This window comes from Dendrobates tinctorius, unplaced genomic scaffold (assembly GCF_039654945.1).
Source record: "Dendrobates tinctorius isolate UK_male_01 unplaced genomic scaffold, ASM3965494v1 ptg000171l, whole genome shotgun sequence".
In the NCBI taxonomy this organism is placed as follows: Eukaryota; Metazoa; Chordata; class Amphibia; order Anura; family Dendrobatidae; genus Dendrobates; species Dendrobates tinctorius.
The window spans coordinates 13,337,022-13,359,117 of NW_027361838.1; the positions used below are offsets into that span (position 1 = coordinate 13,337,022).

The window sequence follows — 22,096 nt, forward strand, 5'->3', positions numbered from 1 at the left end:
GAGAAGTCTTGGAGTCGGGAGTGGCAGGTACGGATTAGTGCAGAGGTTAGTCGAAAGTCGTTTGCAGAGCGCAGTGGTCGGTTAGGCCGATAGACAGAAATGAGAGAGGAGATGTAGGGGGGTGCCGCACTGTGGAGAGCTTTGTGGGTGAGAACAAGTACTTTGAATTGGATCCTATAATGAATGGACAGCCAATGTAAGGACTGGCAATGAGCGGATGTGTCCGGGTACCGATTAGCCAGATAGATGACCCTGGCTGCTGCATTAAGTATGGACATGCACTGTGAGCTGTGAGGTTCTATATAGCCAGGTGTGTGCCTTTACAAATCAAGTTTATTCATTGTGTCTACAATCATTTGAGCCAGAAAAATGAAAAAAATGAAAAGAGGTTCTGTGGTGAAAATAAATAAGCAGGGACCTCTATAGAATCTGTAATGTCTGACATTTCCTATTACCAGAAAGGTTCACTGCTAAGAAATGGCAGAACATAATAAAAAAAATGGAAGAGAAAGACTCAAGAGCATCTGGTAATTTGCTATTTTTGAAGATAATCTGACTATCAGAGTAATAATCACAAAAACAATGTGAACAAGTCTCATCAATGGCAAGGAGATTGACTTTGTTAGGGACAGCGGAACGCACTAAATATTAAATAATAGAAAGTGCGTTCGCTGCCCGGGGTCCACCGTGCAACAGGTGTTAAAACCGCTGCTAGACAATGGCAGACGCGATATATGGCGGTATAATGCGCACGGGTTCAACGTCACCCGATGTGCGCACAGCGGACTCTGTTAACTCACAGAGGCGCTGTAACATAAACAGCCGTGCGCTGCCGGAACCTTCCAGATCTCTGAGATAGACCAATCAGATCAGGAGAAGGACCTGAGCACGTGACTCCCGATCTCCAATGAGAGATCGTCTCGTGAGCATGCCCAGTAGCGGGATGAGAGGACTTAGCCTCTGGAGCCTGCGCTGCTATTGCTGACCCAGAGGTGGCAGCAACAGCCAGTCCTATGGAGCTGGTCTCAGCAGAGCATCTGGGACGCTGAGATTGCTGTGCAGGCTCCTGAGCGGTCGGTGGAGAATGGGGGACCACTGGATGCAAGGCTCTGGATTCCCGCTGTGCAGCTGCAGGAACCTGACGCCTAACAGACATCTTCATTTGTTCTATTATCTCTACATCCACAAACTGGCATCATTTAGTTCAGTCTATACCTTATACTGTATATTATATACTACATACTGATTGTAATGACATACAACCTGCGGCTTTTGTGTTGGTTTTAAAAATGTTTGGGTAGATACCGTGTTTTGAAAAGAAGTTTTTACATTATGAAAACTTACCTGTCATAAAGTTATATAGAGATTCACAGGCAGCTATTACACAAAATATATCATGTAATATAGTATATAAACAAGAAAAAAAAATAACAATTGAGGTTGAAATACCAAAAAATAGGTATTACAATCAGCAGAACAATATAAAATTATCAATTTAGTAAAAAGTAATAGGGCAAGAAAATACTTATATCACATCAAAGGCCATAACTGACCTATTACGGAATTTGTTACCAGGTTTTTTCTACCACATTTGAGAGCAGCATGATGTAGGGACAGAGACTCTAATTCTATACATGTGCCACTTACTGGGCTGCTTCCTGTAGTTTTGATAAAATCACTGTTATCTGATGCAGATCTAGCAGTTCTCTGAATACTGAGTTCTGTATAACCCCGCCCCCACCTCTGATTGACTGCTTTCTGTGACACTGTGCATAGGCAGAAAGGTGTTAATCAGTGGTGGGGCATATCTGTAATGGTTATACAGAGCTCTTGAATATGGTGGGCTACATGGCAGCAGATTTCCTAGTCCTCTAGTAAGTGTCACATCCCTGGAATCAGGGTCTCTGAGTCTAGATTATGCTGCTCTTCTCAGATTAGGTAGAAATAACCTGATGACAGATTTCCTTTAAAGTGTCACTTCAGTCATAAAAACTCAGATTTTAGCCTAAATTATGTAAATGTACACTGTTGTGAGTTCATTTTCCCCTTCACCGTCAATGTCTGATGAACTCCCTCTTCTGGTGAAGGAAGGTAGTGAGGCTGATTACCAAACACCTGATCTGGTAGATGATGACTGGGTAACAGGAACTGCTGACTGGATATAAGGCAGCCGACGCCCTTCTGAGTCGCTGGTGATTTCTCTGCTGGATTCTTGGAGACCAGTCTGATTCCTGCTTCCAAAGATAAGTTTTTGCTCTGCTATTGAACTTATTAGTTTTGTTTTGTTTACCTTGTTTATTGGAGTTCAGCCATCCCCGGTCGGGGGTGTGCTGAGTTCCATTTTTGTCTCTGATCAGTTTGTTTCTTTGCTCTGTCTTCAGAATTTACCTGAGTGCTGATATAGTCTTTTTGAAGTCCTAGCGACTTCAGGGCCTGTTTTTCCTATCAGACGGTTGGGACATTTTTTGGTAGGGTTTTTTGCGGATTGCAGACAGCAGCTTTTCTATCCTGTCCTTTTTAGCTAGCTTGGGCCCCATCGTTTGCTCAACCTATCTTTCTGTGTTAGTGTTTTCATCTTGCTTCACCGTCATTATATGTTGGGGGCTGCCTATTGCTTTGGGGTCTGCTCTGGGGCAGTTTAGATTTCCCCTTTCTTTCTTTAGGCCTATTTAGTTCTCCGGCTGTGATCGAGGGGTCTAGGGCATCGTAGGAACCCCCCACGGCTACTGTTAGTTGTTGTGGATAGGATCAGGGGTCTGCAATCTGATAGCTACCAACCTCTCCGGTTTTCTGGACTTAGCTTGAATTTTTGTTTTTTCCTCCTTCGGTGACTCATTCACAACAGTACACGTTACTTTACTTACCTCATGTCCGGTGTTGTAAAGATCTCTTGCCATTCTCTTCTAGGCTGCAGCCCAATCCTGTTGTGTGGCAACTCTTCTGAGCAGAATCACTATTAGGCCGTGATCACACTTCCGTGTGTGATGTGAGAAACTCGCACGAGTCTTTCGCATCAACACCCGGCGCTGCCGCCGGCACTCAGGACCAGAGCTGTATTTCTATGCAGCCGCAGCTCCGTTCCTGAGTGCCGGCGCAGTGCCGGGTGTTGATGCGAGAGACTCGTGCGAGTTTCTTGCATCACACATGGTAGTGTGATCACGGCCTTTGTGGCCTATCAGTCTGCATTTCTTATGCATGCAAACTTCTGGGCTGCTTATGACAACTCTGCTCAGGAAACAGGATCAAAAGGGTTGTCATGTTTGAACAGCAGAAAAGGGGACATGATGAGCTGATCTCAATGCAGTAAATGAGCTGTGAGATCCACACATTCTATCAGCTACTGCTCTGGCTGTTACAGAGGAGACCTGAGTAGGAGAACGTCCCCCTCCATTAACCAGGACAACCCTTTAAGCAGCGGCCTAGAAGAGTCTTGTAGTAGAGCACAATTGTCATTTTTTCCTTAGCTAATTAGAGTGTACTGGACTTTTTCTATCCAGGAATAAAACTGTTCTTTGGGATCCGTGCACTTGAAAAAAAACGATCTAAGTAATATATGAAACACATCAAACATTGACAGAACGTGTTGCATTATCAGCTACGCATGCAAGGAGCGGGAGAGACAGATCTACACAAGCAATTTTTGTTGGTGTCATTGTTGTATCACATCATAACACACGGATGGGGACATCTGTGCCATATATTTGCAGCATACATGTATTGTAATTATGCCACTTTGCAGCGCACCATAATTACGGTATAAGCATTTTCTGTGCCACTTGATATGATCAGAACTTTTCATCCCTTGAAACAAGGCTTGACATGAACAAACAAGACTTGACCACAAATTAGGACTAATCACTCGACAAATATATGCCAGTGTATTCATTGGATGAGTAATGTACGAGTCACAATATCTGAACACAGACCAGGCCTGACGTAATACAAAGGTACTCAGAATAAAGATTTAGGGATCTCAGTGCTTTTGAGGTATCTTTAATGGCCTCAATGTCTGAAGTAAGACCACCCCAAGGCTCGGGTCACCAGACAGTATTTTCTCTCATCAGTGATAATCAGGTCAGTTATGCTAATCACACTCTGATCAGATTCTGATTGTAATATGATCGTGTTGTGATTCAATTTTCTCAGATGAGGACAAGATGGGGAAAAAAAAATGTTTCCATCTTCTTCATTCTGTCAGTCCATGAAAATTGGACTGCACTCAGATGTCAAGCGAGTGTGGTCCGATTTTTTTGACAGACGCGCTGACTTACATGGCCAAGTGCGATCGGAATATACCCTGTCCGAGGGAAAAATTGGACTTGTGCACGGCCCCATAGAATAACATTGGTCCGAGCGTGATTCAATATTTTGTCGGATCGCGCTTAGACTGATAATACGGCCATCTGCATGAGCATTAAATGTGATGTGATGCAATGTAATGCACCACTGTAAACAGGAATTATTGACTCTATAAAATAAAAAAACTACTTGAGCACTAAAGTTTCAATAAGCAAAGAGATGTAAATTCAAATAATGTGTATCAATATAGCAAAATATTTTATTAAAGACACCAATCAGGACAAGATTAAAATTACAAAAAAACAAGACATGATAAAAAACATGATATGTAGTTAAAAATAAGGGGAGCAGGTCACCACCTGCAAATTAAACATGATCCAAAGGTATATAACAAATACAAAAAAGTTTGGAGAATTTATGACCACAATGTCAACATACATATTTCAGAAAATAAAAGAATATATAAAGTGCCGTGCTTTTAGGTTATCATTCAATTGTTATTGGAACATACAGTATATGGCATGTAGAGTTCATGTATGGCAGTGTCCATATAGACATGAACACAGTAAAGTGTCTCAGTAAGTGTATTGGCCAAAATAGAGGTAGAAATAAGGTATAGTATACTAGCCAGTAAAATGTCTCAGTAAATGCATTTGGCCGGAATAAATCTCCATGGAAGTAAGGAAGAGGTAAGTATACTAACCAGGACTCCTGTTGCACGTGCTGCCACTGCTACCTCACACGCCAACGCGCGTTTCACACGTTCCTTAGTCAGGGAGTGGATGATAACCTAAAAGCACAGCACTTTATACACTATATGCTCTTATTTTTTGAAATACATATGTTGATATTATGGTCATAAATTCTCCAAACCTTTTGTATATGTTACAGTACATACCTTTGGATCATGTTTACATTGTGGATGTGGCCTGCTCCCCCCCTATTTTTAACTACATATCATGTTTTTTTATCATGTCTTGTTTTTTGTCATTTTAATCTTGTCCTGATTGGTGTCTTTAAAAAAATATTTTGTTATATTTATACACACTATTTGTATTTATATCTCTTTGCTTATTGAAACTTTAGTGCTAAAGTAGTTTTTTCATCTTCTAGCTTATGGTGTCTACTTGAACCTTATATAGTTATATGGATTTATATTAGGTTATTGTATTACTTTTTATTCTTCGCTCTAAAAAGGAATTATTGACTCTATTGAAGTTTTTAGATTTACGAAACAAAAAATTGCTCATGTAGTAAAGTAGGTGTAAAAGAAAAGGAAAAGGGACAGATTGTAAAAAATGATTATGGGTAAGAACAAGGGAGGAGAAGGAATATAAGGTTAAAAGAATCTTCCAGTACAAGATCAGAATAAAAGAAGGCTGGAATTAGTCCATGTGAGGGTTGGGATTAGTGCTGTGCACGCATAAAACAACAAGTTAGAAGAGCTGCAGGTATAAGAAAGGAACAGTTACCCAAGATGGCTGCTGTGTGCGGCACGGTGGTGCTTCTCTTCATGCTGGTACTGGCTTAAGGTAGACTGCAGGTCTGTGCTGCGATAACCACGATCATAATGCTGGTGACGCTTTTGGTAGAAGGGCAAAGACATCCTGCCACCTCTGTTCACCCTTTATACTAGGTCCAAAAATAATTTCATTTATTTAATGATTTGTGGATAAATTTTGATTAATGTAATTCTTAAATCCAAGTTAGTGATTTTCACTGATTTATACTAATGGTTAGAGGCAATTAGTTATTTAGTTATACTTTGCACTAATATCTGGTATAAGAGAAGTGCCAACTATGACAGCGCTGTCTTATCCAGTTGGCAGGCCAATATCTTACACTGGGCATCCAAGGGTTATTTCCGTATAGACTGCCAGTCCTGGCTTTGATGAACCACTACTATGAGGAGTATTCAGCACAAACCAGTGTGAAACCATTAGAAACAATAAAGTACTGTAGCGGCAAACAGCTGATCTTCAGGGATACCGAGAGAAGGACCCCCGAAATCTAATATTGATGCCCTATCTTGAGGAGGAAAAGTCTTCTAGTTTTAAAGCCCGGAGAAGCCCTTAGGCAATGTATCATCAAAGAACAATATACTATAAGTAAGATTCTTTTTTCCCATTTTTAATGTGACAACCCATGAAAAAACCTTAAATACGTTCACATTAGCTACCTGAGAAAGTGCTTCATGCTGAAATCTGATTTTAGGAACTTTCAGATTTGCTGTGTAGACTGGAACAGAGTTCATTTTGCTATCTCATATATTAGAAACCAGAATATTAAGTGACAGCGCTATCATACAATTAAACAGGATTTACACACTATAACAATACATAAAGCGCTGAATGCAGCCCCTTTCACACTGAGAGGCCGTACAACTTCCTGGAAATTGTATTAGTGTATAACACTTTTCTGACCATTAAATGGAAGGTCTGACACTTGTGAACAGAGAGAAACACATAGCTCTCTACACTGTTTGGTGACTATTCCTGGTAGAGTGCTTATCTGGCTACTAAACAGTTAACAGAGCTGTGGTGTGTCGGTCATTACACAGCTTACCGCCAGTGAACGACAGAGCTAATAACAGCTGACTGGAGGATTGCTGAACATTGGAGCCCTACCAATCTGATATTAATGACCTACTAGCTTGGCCCGTGCAAAATTTTCACACATTGGTCGTCGGAGGCGCAGGCAATTTCAGAAAAAAGCAAGCTGGTCAAATGTAAATGTATTTCATGAGCTGATGAACATAGACAGGTATTTATATACTGTATGTAGATTGGTAACACAATAAATTGTTGTGATAAGTAGAGACCACAAAATGTCTTCTGGATGAGATGCCACCTGCAGGTCATTGTGTCTTTCTGCAGATTTATGAAAATGAATGTTTAAACTGTATTTAGTGGTAAAATCGTGGATGTGTGGTTTGTTTGTCTATTTTCTAGCTGAAGTGAGCAAGTTTACCTTTCAAATGGTGTATCATGTGTGTGTGTGGGGCGAAGTAATCAGCGAAAAAGCAGTGCATGTATTCAAATGTGTTGGTAGTGTGCTATGGGGTACTGTGGTGCCACCTGCAGGTGCAGGTTTATGAAAATTAATGTTTAAACTGTATTTTGTGATCAAATCGTGGATGTGTGGTTTGTTCGGCTATTTTCTTGCTGAAGGGGGCAAGTTTACCTTTCAAATGGTGTATCATTTGTGTGTGTGGGTGCAGTATGAATGGGGATACAAAGGAATCACCAAAAAACAGTGTTTAGAAATAATAGAATAGATTGTAAGGATACATCATCTGCATCATAGTAGCAGAAAATCCATTTAACTCACATTACAAGTGTCATACTCCTACCGATTTCATATTGATGACCTATGCCCAGACAAAACCTTTAACTTCTGAGCAACTCATGACCAATGATCACGTTCTCAGATGTTCTGTGATAATGCAGGTTGTCACTTGCTGAATAACTAACACAACCATGACACACAATATGATAAATTTATGTTGCAAAAAAGAATTCTAATATGAAAAAGCTTCTACAGAGAGGAAGGCTTTAACTCTAGTGCAATCTATTGGATGTAGCAATCCTAAAAGTCAATATCGTCCCTTTAACATGCCTTGCTACATGACTTTGGACTTAGAATAAAAATCCAAACCATACTGCTTTGGGGTGTTTGCTCCTCATCAGTGGAAAGAATTAGAGGTTCAAGTTCTCTTCCTCTCTGAAGATGCTATTTGTATATTTAAATTCACAGAGGAGCATTACATGACTTGTTACAACATTAACTTAAATCTTGTTGGCTCCACCTTCAGATTTATGAATATATAGGCAGTGGTACACCAAACATGAATTCTAACTGTGTCATAGACCACTCTTTAAAAATAATTTTATGACTTTACTTAACCCCTTTCCGACATCGGGCTTGATAGTACACTGATGTCGGACTCCCCCTGTTTGGTGCGGGCTTCAGCGCTGAGCCCGCACCTTTCTGGGCACATGTCAGCTGATCTATATAGCCGACATGTGCCCTCAACAATCACGATCCACCCACGGCTGTTAACCTGTTAAATGCCGCTGTCAATCTCTGACATCGGTATTTAATGTGGTCGCGCCGGAAGAGCGTCACTAATCCCGCCCATCAGCGCCCATGTCACATGACCGTGGGTCGCCGATGTCAGATCGCCTGTGTGTAGCAGAAATGGTCACTTGCTATGAGCACCGAACGCTGGGAGGTGTTCATAGCAATCCGACAATGAAAACCACAATGGTCTCCTGCAGACCCCGTGTTGTCATGCCAACCCATCGGCAACCCATGGTCACGTGACAGAGAAGCCAATGGGGGGGATTAGTGATGCTCTTCCAGTGCCATCACATTAAATGCCGCTGTCAAAGATTGACAGTGGCATTTAGCGGCTTAACACTCACGGGTGGATCGCAATTCCACCCTCGGCTGTAAGGAGCACATGTCAGCTGTTCAAAACAACTGACGTGCTGGGAAAGATGTGGGCTCAGTGCCGGAGCTCACATCAAAGGGAGGGATACAACATGCGCTGTACTAGTACATTGCATGTCGTGAAGGGTTAAAGTATAAAAAAAAATCAAGTGAAAGGTCCTCTATAGCCTAGAAAAGTGTTACATGTACTGCTACTCACATGGGAGAGATCTGAGGTATCACAGGAACCGTTCCTATTTAAAGTCCGGTTTATATCAGTCTTCATAAACCACATCACAGGCAACTCAAATACAGCCCTTGTCAGGCATAAAATAAAACATAAAGCAACAATTCCATACAATAGTTCTGGTTAGCCCGCCTGGCTTAGAGTCCCTTTTTCTTAGTTCTTTAACAAAGTCACTAAATCCAGGAGATCTGCAGACCTCCATATACACAGCCATGTGTGAGACAAACTCTCAATTTACAAAGTGAACCACACCCAGGGTGGAGATATGGTCAGCAACCTTCTCTCCCAACTCTTCAGCTGGTCACAATCAATCTGTAATGGCCAATTAACCCCTTTTAGCCCTATATGTACTAAAGCATTACTCCAAGTTTATCTCCCAACCACTAGGTCTCTGACAGCCACATTACATATTTCCCCCTTTGCCTAAAGCTGTGGGCTTGACACTTTCGTCCACTAGACATGGGATTCTCAAGAAGGCAACAGCATTATCATGTAACTCCCGGATCTATGTTGCACATGGAAGCGGAAATTCTGCAGGGCTAGAAACCAATGGGTAACACAAGCATTTTTCCCCTTTTTCTCCCTCATCCACCTAAGTGGGGCATGGTCTGACACTAATTTAAATTTCTGCTCTAAGAGATACTATCCCAATGTGCCACCGCTAACTTTATAGCCAAGCATTCCTTAACTATAATGGAATAATTTTTATCACATGGCGACAGTTTCCTACTTAGGTAGAGAACAGGATGCTCCCCCCATGTATCTACTGTGTAAGGACCTGTAGTGTCGGCGTCTCTACCCGCAGACTCTTACTCCCTGCAGAGATGAAAGCATACTCACCGCCATGGCCCCCGCCCTATTCCTTCTGGGTCTGCTGCTACCCAGGGTGCATACACCGCACACAGGTCCCAGGGCATGGTACTTAGGGAACACCCATGCACACTTCCCCTTTCTTATCGGGGCCACATGCGTTCCTCAAAAGTGTCCCCAGCCAATAGCTGGATAACACTATTTAAAGCACCTCCTCCAACATGGAGGTGCCTGTGCAATGTTGTGAGTCTGTTTCCTAACACCCTTGAGCGTTCTCAGGTCCCAGTGCTCGTTTCCCAGTATGCTGCACCTGCCAGTGCTTATCTCTACATCAGCCGGTCCCGCTGCAACTGCCATGGCTCATCTCAATGGCAGCTGGTCCAGTTGCACTTGCCATGCTCATCTCTTCGTCAGCTGGTCCCATCTGCATCTGCAGTACCTGTCATTTTTCTCTGCCTCCCTGCATCTCTTGGACATATCCTTGGGCCACTCCAACTACACATTCATAGGGAGTCAGCTGCCATCTACCCAAAGTCAGTCCTGGAGTTACACCTAGACCACCTCCCTTGTCTCTCATTGGATCTCAGTGTAGTACGCTGCTGCGTGTCTGTGGTCAGATTGGGTGAGGCTCTTTGCCATGCCCTCCAGGTCTTCCTTGGGCTTCGGCACAGTGATTCCACCACCGAGCCCATTACAGGATTGCTGCTAATCTAACTTCTGAGGCATCCATTTGGAGTACAAATTTCTTCTTAAAGTCAGGTGCAACCAAGATCGGCTGCTTACACATACAGTTGTGGCCAAAAGTATTGACTCCCCTGCAATTCTGTCAGATAATACTCAGTTTCTTCCTGAAGATAATTGCAAACACAAATTCTTTGTTATTCTTATGTTCATTTAATTTGTCTTAAATGAAAAAACACAAAAAGAATTGTCCTAAAGCCAAATTGGATATAATTCCACACCAAACATAAAAAAGAGGGTGGACAAAAGTATTGGCACTGTTCGAAAAATCATGTGATGCTTCTCTAATTTGTGTAATTAACAGCACCTGTAACTTACCTGTGGCAACTAACAGGTGTTGACAATAACTAAATCATACTTGCAGCCAGTTGACATGGATTAAAGTGGACTCAACCTCTGTCCTGTGTCCTTGTGTGTACCACATTGAGCATGGAGAAATGAAAGAAGACCAAAGAACTGTCTGAGGACTTGAGAAACCAAATTGTGAGGAAGCATGAGCAATCTCAAGGCTGCAAGTTCATCTCCAAAGACCTGAATGTTCCTGTGTCTACCGTGCACAGTGTCATCAAGAAGTTTAAAGCCCATGGCACTGTGGCTAACCTCCCTAGATGTGGACGGAAAAGAAAAATTGACAAGAGACTTCAACGCAAGATTGTGCGGATGTTGGATAAAGAACCTCGACTAACATCCAAACAAGTTCAAGCTGCCCTGCAGTCCGAGGGTACAACAGTGTCAACCCGTACTATCCGTTGGCGTCTGAATAAAAAGGGACTGTATGGTAGGAGACCCAGGAAGACCCCACATCTTACCCCAAGACATAAAAAAGCCAGGCTGGAGATTGCCAAAACTGAAAGAGCCTAAAACGTTTTGGAAGAATGTTCTCTGGTCAGATGAGACAAAAGTAGAGCTTTTAGGGCAAAGGCATCAACATAGAGTTTACAAGAGAAAAAAAGAGGCATTCAAAGAAAAAAACACGGTCCCTACAGTCAAACAAGGCGGAGGTTCCCTGATGTTTTGTGGTTGCTTTGCTGCCTCTGGCACTGGACTGCTTGACCGTGTGCATGGCATAATGAAGTCTGAAGACAACCAAAAATTTTGCAGCATAATGTAGGGCCCAGTGTGAGAAACCTGGGTCTCCCTCAGAGGTCATGGGTCATCCAGCAGGACAATGACCCAAAGCACACTTCAAAAAGCACTAGAAAATGGTTTGAGAGAAAGCACTGGAGACTTCTAAGGTGGCCAGCAATGAGTCCAGACCTGAATCTCATAGAACACCTGTGGAGAGATCTAAAAATGGCAGTTTGGAGAAGGCACCCTTCAAATATCAGGGACCTGGAGCAGTTTGCCAAAGAAGAATGGTCTAAAATTCCAGCAGAGCAGAAACTCGTTGATGGTTACCGGAAGCGGTTGGTCGCAGTTATTTTGGCTAAAGCTTGTGCAACCAAGTATAAGGCTGAGGGTGTCAATACTTTTGTCTGGCCCATTTTTGGAGTTTTGTGTGAAATGAACAATGTTTTGCTTTTTGCTTCATTCTCTTTTGTGTTTTTTCATTTAAGACAAATTAAATGAAGATAATAATACCAAAGAATTTGTGTTTGCAATCATTTTCAGGAAGAAACTGAGTATTATCTGACAGAATTGCAGGGGTGTCAATACTTTTGGCCACAACTGTAGCTACTTTCAGTTCTTAAATGGCCATCTCTGACTCCAGAATCAGTGATAATTGTAGGAGGTACCCAGTTTAAATTAAAAAATTCAGTGAAAAGTCCACTATAAGCTAGATAAGTGTTAACTGTAGCAATGCTGCTCACTTGGGAGAGATCTGAGGTATCACAGGAACTGTTTCTATTTAAATTCCAGCTGGTTGATTTCAGTCCTCATAATCTACATCACTGGCAACTGAAATACAGCCCTTGTCTAACATAAATTAAAAAAGCAACAAGTCCATACAATTGTGCTGGCTAGCCCATCTGGCTTAGAGTTCAGCTATTTAGTCCATTAGCAATGTCACTCAATCCAGGAAATGTGCAGTCCTCCATACACACAGCCATGTGTGAGACAAACAGCTCTTAATTTGCAAAGTGAACCACATCCAGGGGTGGAGATATAGTAAGCAGTCATCTGTCCTAACTCTTCACCTGCTAACAATCAAACTGTCATGGCCGATTAACCCCTTTTAGTCCTATATGTACTAAAGCATTACTCCAAGTTTATCTCCCAACCACTAGGTGTCTAACAGCCAACTTACATACCTCCTCCTCTGCCTAAATCTGTGGGCTTGGCAGCTTCTTCCACTAGACCAGTGTTCTCCAATTTCGGTCCTCAAGAGCCACCAACAGGTCATGTTTTCTGGATTTCCTTAGTATTGTGTCTCCATTCAATGTCAGCAAGCAGTTAATCCTGAATGCTATCTCTGTGTTTTCAACTCTGCAAGCTTATATCTGGTAACCAGCTTTTCCAATCTCTGCTCTGAATCCACTCCTGTGTCTCCATTCAATGTCAGCAAGCAGTTAATCCTGAATGCTATCTCTGTGTTTTCAACTCTGCAAGCTTATATCTGGTATATAGTTTTTTCAACTTACTCTGCTTGTCCCCTTATGTTGTGAGGTCAAGAAACTTTTCAAAGTGCTTTATGATCCATGTAGTGCTGGACATGTGTTTATTTGACCACAACATTTTATTGGGTCCTGGTGTCTCAATTTAGTGTGATTGATTAACGAGCAGAGAGAGCCACAAAAAAAACCAAAAAAAAACAACTTAGCCTTAACCTCCTATATATTCAGACCTAGCTAGGGGGAGCATTTATGCAGGGGTGGCATTTATGCACATGTAATCTAAGTACATGTATCAAAGTACTTCTGGCAGTTATAACATGGAAGTTAGACAGGGCAGGAGACAGGTAAGACATTTATATACATCTACTCTCTGTACATTTGGAGTACAACAAATATATACCATATGCATTTGTGTAATTTTTATCCTGGCCGCTGCATTCACACACATCCACCGCCCTGGCATTAACTCTCCACACTCCATCCATATTGGCCCCTCGCTTCTTTCCTCTCCTATGTATAGCACTCATGCTCTTTTCACATTGTTAAATTGCACAGATCCAGCCAGTCCCGCCATTCAACACCAGAGACGCTCTCACAAATCACTTAACCATCTGCTCACTCCTTCTATCCTCCTTCTCCTAGTTGCAGGAGACATTGCTCCCAACCCTGGTCCCCCGTGTTATAGAAAGTCAAACCCCCAACTGCTACACTCAGAAACCCCTCTAATCTTATTAATATTCCCTGCATGCCATCTGTCTCTCTTAATTGTGCACTTTGGAATTCTCGCTCAGTGTGTAACAAACTCTCCTTCATTCATGACTTCTTCCTTTCTAATTCTCTTAACCTCCTGGCTCTTACTGAAACCTGGATCCAGCAGTCAGATACTACCGCTGCTGCTGCTATTTCATACGGGGGGCTACACTTCTCTCATACCCCAAGATCAGACAATAGAGCTGGTGGAGGCGTTGGTCTGCTCCTATCACCAAAATGTACCTTTCAGGTTATCCCTCAAGTACCCTCACTTGTCTTCCCTTCTTTTGAGGTCCATGCCGTCAGACTCTACACCCCCTTCTCCATGCGAGTGGCGGTGGTGTATCGTCCTCCCGGCCCCTCCCATCAGTTCCTGGATCATTTTGCCACTTGGCTTCCACATTTTCTCTCCTGTGACATCCCTACCCTCATCATGGGAGATTTCAACATCCCCATTGCTCTTCCCCTCTCCCCATCTGCTACTCACCTTTTATCTCTAACCTCCTCATTTGGCCTTTCGCAGCTTACTAATTCTCCAACGCATGAAGACGGAAACTCCCTCGACTTGGTCTTCTCTCGGCTTTGTGCAGTGGATGATTTTGCAAACTCCCCTCTCCCGCTCTCTGACCACAATCTTCTTTCATTCTCTATCAAGAACTGCCAGGCTGCTCAGGTCACCCCCACTGTCCAGACTTATAGAAACATACAGGCCATTAACACCCAGAAACTTCTGAAGAACTTGCAGTCTTCATTGGCCCCTATCTCCTCCCTCTCATGTCCTGATTCTGCATTGAAGCATTACAATGAAACACTTCAAACTGCCCTGGATGAATTTGCACCCCCTATAAATAGAACACCACAACGCAGACGGCGACAACCCTGGCACACGGTGCAAACACGTTTCCTGCAGCGGTGCTCCAGGTGCGCCGAACGTCTGTGGAGAAAATCCAATCTACACGAAGATTTCATCCATTTTAAGTTTATGCTTAGAACATACAACACTGCCCTTCACCTCTCCAAACAAACCTATTTCAACACCCTCATCATCTCACTGTCCAATAACCCGAAACGTCTCTTTGACACTTTTCATTCTCTACTCAATCCAAGAGTACAGGCCCCAACCACGGAGCTCCGAGCTGACGATCTGGCCAATTACTTCAAAGAAAAAATTGACCAGATCCGACAGGAAATTATCTCCAAATCCCCTCATACCATGCACTGTCCTCCCTCCCCCACTGCATCTAACTCACTCTCTGATTTTGAACCAGTCACAGAAGAAGAAGTAAGCAGGCTCCTTGCATCTTCTCGCCCAACTACTTGCACCAGTGACCCATTTCCGTCACATCTCCTCCAGTCCCTTTCCCCTGCTGTCACCCCTCACCTAACTAAAATATTTAACCTCTCTCTCTCTTCTGGTATTTTTCCCTCCTCATTTAAGCATGCCATCATACATCCACTACTTAAAAAACCATCCCTCGACCAAAACTGTGCCGCTAACTATAGACCTGTCTCTAATCTTCCCTTCATCTCTAAACTCCTGGAACGCCTGGTCCACTCCCGTCTTATCCGCTATCTCTCAGAAAACTCTGTTCTCGACCCTCTCCAATCCGGTTGCCGCTCTTTACACTCCACTGAAACTGCCCTCACTAAAGTCTCTAATGATCTGCTAACAGCTAAATCAAATGGTCATTACTCCATGCTAATTCTCTTGGATCTCTCTGCAGCATTCGACACTGTGGATCATCAGCTCCTCCTCACTATGCTCCATTCCATTGGCCTCAAGGACACCGTTCTCTCCTGGTTCTCCTCCTATCTCTCCGACCGCTCCTTTACTGTTTCTTTTGCCGGTTCCTCCTCCTCTCACCTTCCCCTTACTGTTGGGGTTCCTCAAGGATCGGTTCTAGGCCCCCTCCTCTTCTCCTTGTACACTGCCCCTATTGGTCAAACAATCAGTAGATTTGGTTTCCAGTACCATCTCTATGCTGATGACACCCAATTATACGCTTCTTCTCCTGACATCACGCCAGCCTTTCTAGAAAACACTGGCGATTGTCTAAACGCTGTGTCTAATATCATGTCCTCACTATATCTGAAACTGAACCTGTCAAAGACTGAACTCCTTGTGTTTCCTCCCGCTACTAATGTACCTACACCCGACATTGCCATTTCCGTGTGTGGTTCCACTATTACTCCGCAGCAACATGCCCGCTGTCTTGGGGTCATACTTGATTCCGAGCTTTCCTTTGCCCCCCACATTCGATCACTGGCTCGCTCTTGTCATCTGCACCTCAAAAACATTTCTAGAATTCGACCTTTTCTTACTTTTGACTCTGCAAAAACTCTTACTGTTTCTCTTATTCATTCTCGTCTCGACTATTGTAACTCTCTTCTAATCGGTCTCCCTCTTACAAAACTCTCCCCTCTCCAATCTGTCTTGAATGCTGCAGCCAGGATCATATTCCTCACCAATCGTTACACCGATGCCTCTACCTTGTGCCACTCATTACACTGGCTACCCATCCACTCCAGAATTCAGTATAAACTTATTACCCTCACCCACAAAGCCCTCCATGGCTCAGCACCACCCTACATCTCCTCCCTTGTTTCAGTATACCACCCTACCCGCGCCCTCCGTTCTGCTGATGACCTGAGGTTAGTATCCTCAATAGTCAGAACCTCCCACTCCCGTCTCCAAGACTTTACACGTGCCGCGCCAATTCTTTGGAATGCACTTCCCAGGTCAATACGATTAGTCCCCAATCCCCACAATTTTAAGCGTGTCCTGAAAACGCATTTATTCAGACTGGCCTATCGCCTCAACACATTAACCTAACCTATCCCTGTGTGGCAGAGCCAAAAGTTTTACCATAACCAGGTTCCCAGCATCATGTTCCCACATGCTTTATGCATCCATTAGCCCTCTGTGTCTGTACTGTTACACACTTAACATTATGGCTGGTCCATACAATCAGGGCAACTGTTACCACCCACCTTTCGTGTCTACCTCTTTCCTCATAGACTGTAAGCTTGCGAGCAGGGCCCTCACTCCTCTTGGTATTTGTTATAATCTACTGTATGTGATTATTGTTATGCTGTAATGTCTATTGTCTGTACAAATCCCCTCTGAAATGTAAAGTGCTGCGGAATATGTCGGCGCTATAAAAATAAAATTTATTATTATTATTATTATTGCACTGGTGATAATTGCATCACCTGGACAGGCAAGAATTCAATCACCTGTGCAATTCTAAGGAAATCCTGAAAACATGACCTGTTGGTGGCTCTTGAGGACCGGAGTTGGGGAACACTGCACTAGACATTGGAATTCTCAAGAAAGCAACAGCATTACCATGTAACTCCCGAATCTATGTTTCGCATGGAAAGAAAAATCCTGCAGGGCTAGAAAGCAGGGGTTAATGCGAACATTTTTCCCCTTTTCCTCCCTAATCCACCTAAGTGGGGCATGATCTGGCACTAATTAAAATTGCTGCCCTAAGAGATAGTATCCCAATGTGTCCACCACCCACTTTATGGCCAAACATTCCTTTTCTACAATGGAATAATTTTTATCGGATGCTGAGTTTCCTAGAAAGGTAGAGAACATGATGCTCCTCTCCATGTATCTCCTAGAAAAGATCGCTCCTAATCCAATTTCTGAGGCCTCCGTTTGGAGTACAAATTTCTTAAAATTGGGGGCAACCAGGATTGGTTGCTTACACAGCGCTACTTTCAGTTCTTGAAACGCCATCTCTGCCTCCCACGTCCATTTGGCCATGACTGATTTTGTCCCCTTAAGGAGGTTAGTAAGTGGTGCAGTCACCATGGCAAAGTTTGGAATGAACCTCCTGTAGTACCCCATGATTTCCAGAAAGGCCCTAACTTGCTTTTTTGAGAGTGGTTTCAGCCAGTTCTGCATTGCATCCATTTTATTGATCTGGGGTTTGATCTTGCCTCTACCTATTACATATCCAAGATATTTGGCCTCCTCTTTCCCCATGACACATTATTTTGGATTTATAGAGAACTCCACTATCCTTAGAGCATCAAACACCACCTGGACCTTTCCTAGAAGGAATCAAAATCTACTAAGGCTACTTTCACACATCAGTTTTTTGCCGTCAGGCAGGATCCGGCTTTTTTTAGAAAAAACGGATCCGGCATAAATTTTGGAGAACTGTAGAAACGGATCCGTTTTTTTGCTGGATCCGTCTCTGTTCCTGGCGGCTGGCCAATTGGATCTGAGCATGCGCAGACTTAAAAAAACCGGATCCGGTGGCTGGATCCGTCTTTTTCTGGATCCGGCGCATTCCGGCGCCCATAGACTTTCATTGTAGCAAAAAGCTGGAAGCGCCGGATCCGGCGCTTCCGGCTTTTTCGCCGGAGACAAAAAACGTTACAGTAGCCATTTTTTCCAGACGCCGGAATGAGACAAGTTGCCGGATCCGGAAAAAAACGGATGAAACGCAATGCCATCCGGCACGATCCGGCGCTAATGCAAGTCAATGGGGAAAAACCGGATCCGGCATTGCATTTTGCCGGATCCGGTTTTACAAAAAAAAGCCGGATCGCGCCTGAAGGCAAAAAACTGATGTGTGAAAGAGGCCTAATACATACTATATAACTGTCAAACTGGCCATATGCCTGTATAGAGGACTAGAATAAGTATATCAGGACACTTAACATTATGGCTGGTCCATACAATCAGGGCAACTGTTACCACCCACCTTTCGCGTCTCCCCTTTTTTCCTCATAGATTGTAAGCTTGCGAGCAGGGCCCTCATTCCTCTTGGTATTTGTTATCATATATGTGATTATTGTTATGCTGTAATGTCTATTGTCTGTACAAGTCCCCTCTGTAATGTAAAGTGCTGCGGAATATGTCGGCGCTATAGAAATAAAATTTATTATTATTATTATTATATACCAAATAACAAAAGAAACAAAGCACAGAAAAAGGCTCATGTGTGAAGGACATCATAAAAATGATTATATCGCAGGGAAGGGAAAGGCTGGGCAATGAAATCATCAAAAAAAACATGATTCATGATACTCAAAAGTGCTAAGTGCATCTAAAGTGCAATAATAATAATAATAATAATAATAATCTTTATTTATATAGCGCCAACATATTCCGCAGCGCTTTATAGTTTAACAGTTTCAAAACACAAGTCATAAGTAACAATGCTAACAATACAATAATTAAAGCAAAATAAGACGAAATAAGACGACCCTGCTCGTGAGAGCTTACAATCTACAATGAGGTGAGGGAGATACAGAGTACAGGTGTGTACTTACAATGGTGTATTTACAATGAAGGTCCAGCCATCTTGCGGGAGTGAAGGATGGATGGAGATAGTGAATGGGCTACACACGCACACTTACACAGAGAATGACTTTGATTAGTGAATGTGATAGGCCGCTCTGAACAGGAGTGTTTTGAGGGAGCGCCTAAAACTATGCAAATTGTGGATAGTCCTGATTTCTTGGGGTAGAGCATTCCAGAGGATAGGAGCAGCACGGGAGAAGTCTTGGAGTCGGGAGTGGGAGGTACGGATTAGTGCAGAGGTTAGTCGAAAGTCGTTTGCAGAGTGCAGCGATCGGCTAGGCCGATAGACAGAAATGAGAGAAGAGATGTAAGGGGGTGCCGCACTGTGGAGAGCTTTGTGGGTGAGAACAAGTACTTTGAATTGGATCCTATAATGAATGGGCAGCCAATGTAAGGACTGGCGAAGAGCGGACGCGTCCGAGTACCGATTACCCAGATGGACGATCCTGGCCGCTGCATTAAGTATGGACTGGAGAGGGGATAGTCGAGTGACGGGGAGGCCAATTAATAGAGCGTTGCAGTAATCCAGGCGAGAGTGGATCAATGCAACAGTGAGGGTTTTGGTTGTTTCCATAGTGAGAAAAGGGCGGATTCTAGAGATGTTCTTTAGGTGTAAGCGGCAAGAGCGGGCAAGGGATTGTATATGGGATGTGAAGGAGAGATTGGTGTCAAACATAACACCCAGACAGCGCGCCTGCTGCCGGGGTGTTATTGTGGTACCACCCACGGAGAGGGAAATGTCAGATTTAGGGAGTTTAGTAGACGGCGGGAGCAGAAGAAGTTCAGTTTTGGAGAGGTTGAGTTTCAGATAGAGAGTGGACATGATATTGGAGACTGCGGACAGACAGTCACTGGCGTTCTGTAGTATAGCGGGGGTAAGGTCGGGGGAAGACGTGTATAGTTGTGTGTCATCAGCATAAAGATGGTACTGAAAGCCAAATCTGCTGATGGTCTGTCCAATTGGGGCCGTGTAGAGAGAGAAAAGAAGGGGGCCAAGGACTGAGCCCTGAGGTACCCCTACAGCAAGAGGAAGAGGAGATGACGTGGAGCCAGAGAACAAAACACTGAAGGAGCGGTCAGAGAGATAGGAAGAGAACCAGGAGAGTGCAGTGTCCTTAATGCCTAGTGACTGGAGCCTAGAGAGTAGGAGATGGTGGTCAACAGTATCGAAAGCTGCAGATAGGTCAAGAAGAATGAGCAGAGAGTGGTCACCGTTACGTTTTGCTGTCAGAAGGTCATTGGACACTTTGATGAGTGCAGTTTCAGTCGAATGTAGGGGGCGGAAGCCGGACTGTGAAGGGTCTAGAAGGGAGTGAATGGAGAGGTAACGGGTAAGGCGGGAGTAAACTAGGCGTTCCAAAAGTTTAGAGATGAAGGGGAGATTGGAGACTGGTCTGTAGTTGTTTGTGCAGGATGGGTCGAGAGCAGGTTTCTTTAGTAATGGAGTAACGATGGCGTGTTTGAAGGAGGATGGGAAAATGCCCGAGGAGAGGGAGAGATTAAAGATTGTAGTTAGGTGGGTTGTGACGACTGGAGAGAGAGACTGGAGGAGATGTGAGGGAATGGGGTCGGCAGTGCATGTAGTCGGACGAGAAGAAGAGAGGAGTCTGGAGACTTCTTCTTATGTGATGGGATCAAATGTGGAGAGTGAGCCAGGGGAGATGCAGGAAGGGATGGGAGTCACATGTAGGAGTCATATCATAGAGATGATTCCAAAGACCATGAAGTCACATGTAGTGGGTAGTGACTGTTGTAAAGATCTGTATCAAACATCAAGTATCACAATTACCCAAAAGAGATATCATATAAAGCATAAGGTGCCCAGCTTACCCATTCTAGTGCCTGCCAATGTGATGTCTAGTGCAGCCCCAATCTGACCTGGAGATTATGATAATGTCCAGGTATGCTGCAGCGTAATTCTTATGAGGTTCGAGGATCCAGTCCATGACCCTATGCGAGGTGGACGGAGCTCCCTGCAGTCCGAATGACATCCAGACATATTGGAAGCATCCGTTGGGCTTAAGGAAAACCGTCTTTTCTCCTTTGCTTCTTGCGACATGGTGATTTGCCAGTAACCCTTTGTTAGATCAAACCTTGCTGGACCAAGTCTCTCAGTCAGCTCAGCAACACGTAGCATCGGGTATGTGTGGCGCCCCTGAGGCTCAGTCGCCACAGAGGTACTGCACCTTCTCCTAAGGTGTGGTGTCCCACCATCCAGGTAAGTTGGAGGCTCCTGACCACGCTCCAACATTCGCACCCCACACAATAGAGTAGTTCAGCAAAACCACATTGCGGCTCCTTGCTTAGAGAGAAGCAGAGCACCTTTAGTGGTTCCCTGCTTGGAACACTAGACGTGCTGGGAGGTGGGTGGAGTTGAGAATACTTATAAAAGAGCGGGATGGTTTCAGGATTGGGGTTCAGTCAGTCAGAAGGTCAGTCAGAGAGCCACTCGGGGAGGAGTGGGGATCCCTGGAAGAGGGATGGAGGAAGGAGTGCTGCAGCTGCCTCAGTGATCTGAGCCAGCTGGCACGGGAAAGGAAAGAAGGAGAAAGACGATGAAGCGAAGCCTGAGCTTCCATAGAAAGGAAAGACATGTACGGAACGTAGGAGTGAAAGGGAACACAGAGGACGTGGGTTAGAGGAAGAACCCTGCCTAGAAGTTCTAAGTGCAGGGCCGGGGCCCGGTCCCCGAGGTTGTATGGACACTAATGGTTCTGCAGCAGACACCGGTGGAGTAGTGGGCTGTAAATGCACTACTCCCATCTAAGACTTGGGGCACAACAGCAACACGGATAGAGAGCCAGGACTCAGGAGCAGAGAGTCCCCGAAGCAGGCTACAGCTGTCTGCCGTACAAGTAGAGTTCTTGGGAACATCTGTCAGGAGGAACTCCAGTGTAACTCAGTACTAGGAGATCTTCACACTTAAAGGCGCTA

General features: G+C 43.9%; 1 protein-coding gene across 1 annotated transcript in view; it reads right to left on the minus strand.

Moving 5' to 3' along the window:
• MYOM1 (myomesin 1) overlaps positions 1-22,096 on the minus strand; it is a 190,527-nt gene that overhangs the window by 132,786 nt on the left and 35,645 nt on the right. The window contains exon 2 of the mRNA XM_073550891.1: positions 5,772-5,931. Coding sequence (XP_073406992.1) covers positions 5,772-5,905 — 134 coding nt within the window. The 5' untranslated portion in view covers positions 5,906-5,931. The remainder of the gene's footprint in view (positions 1-5,771; positions 5,932-22,096) is intronic.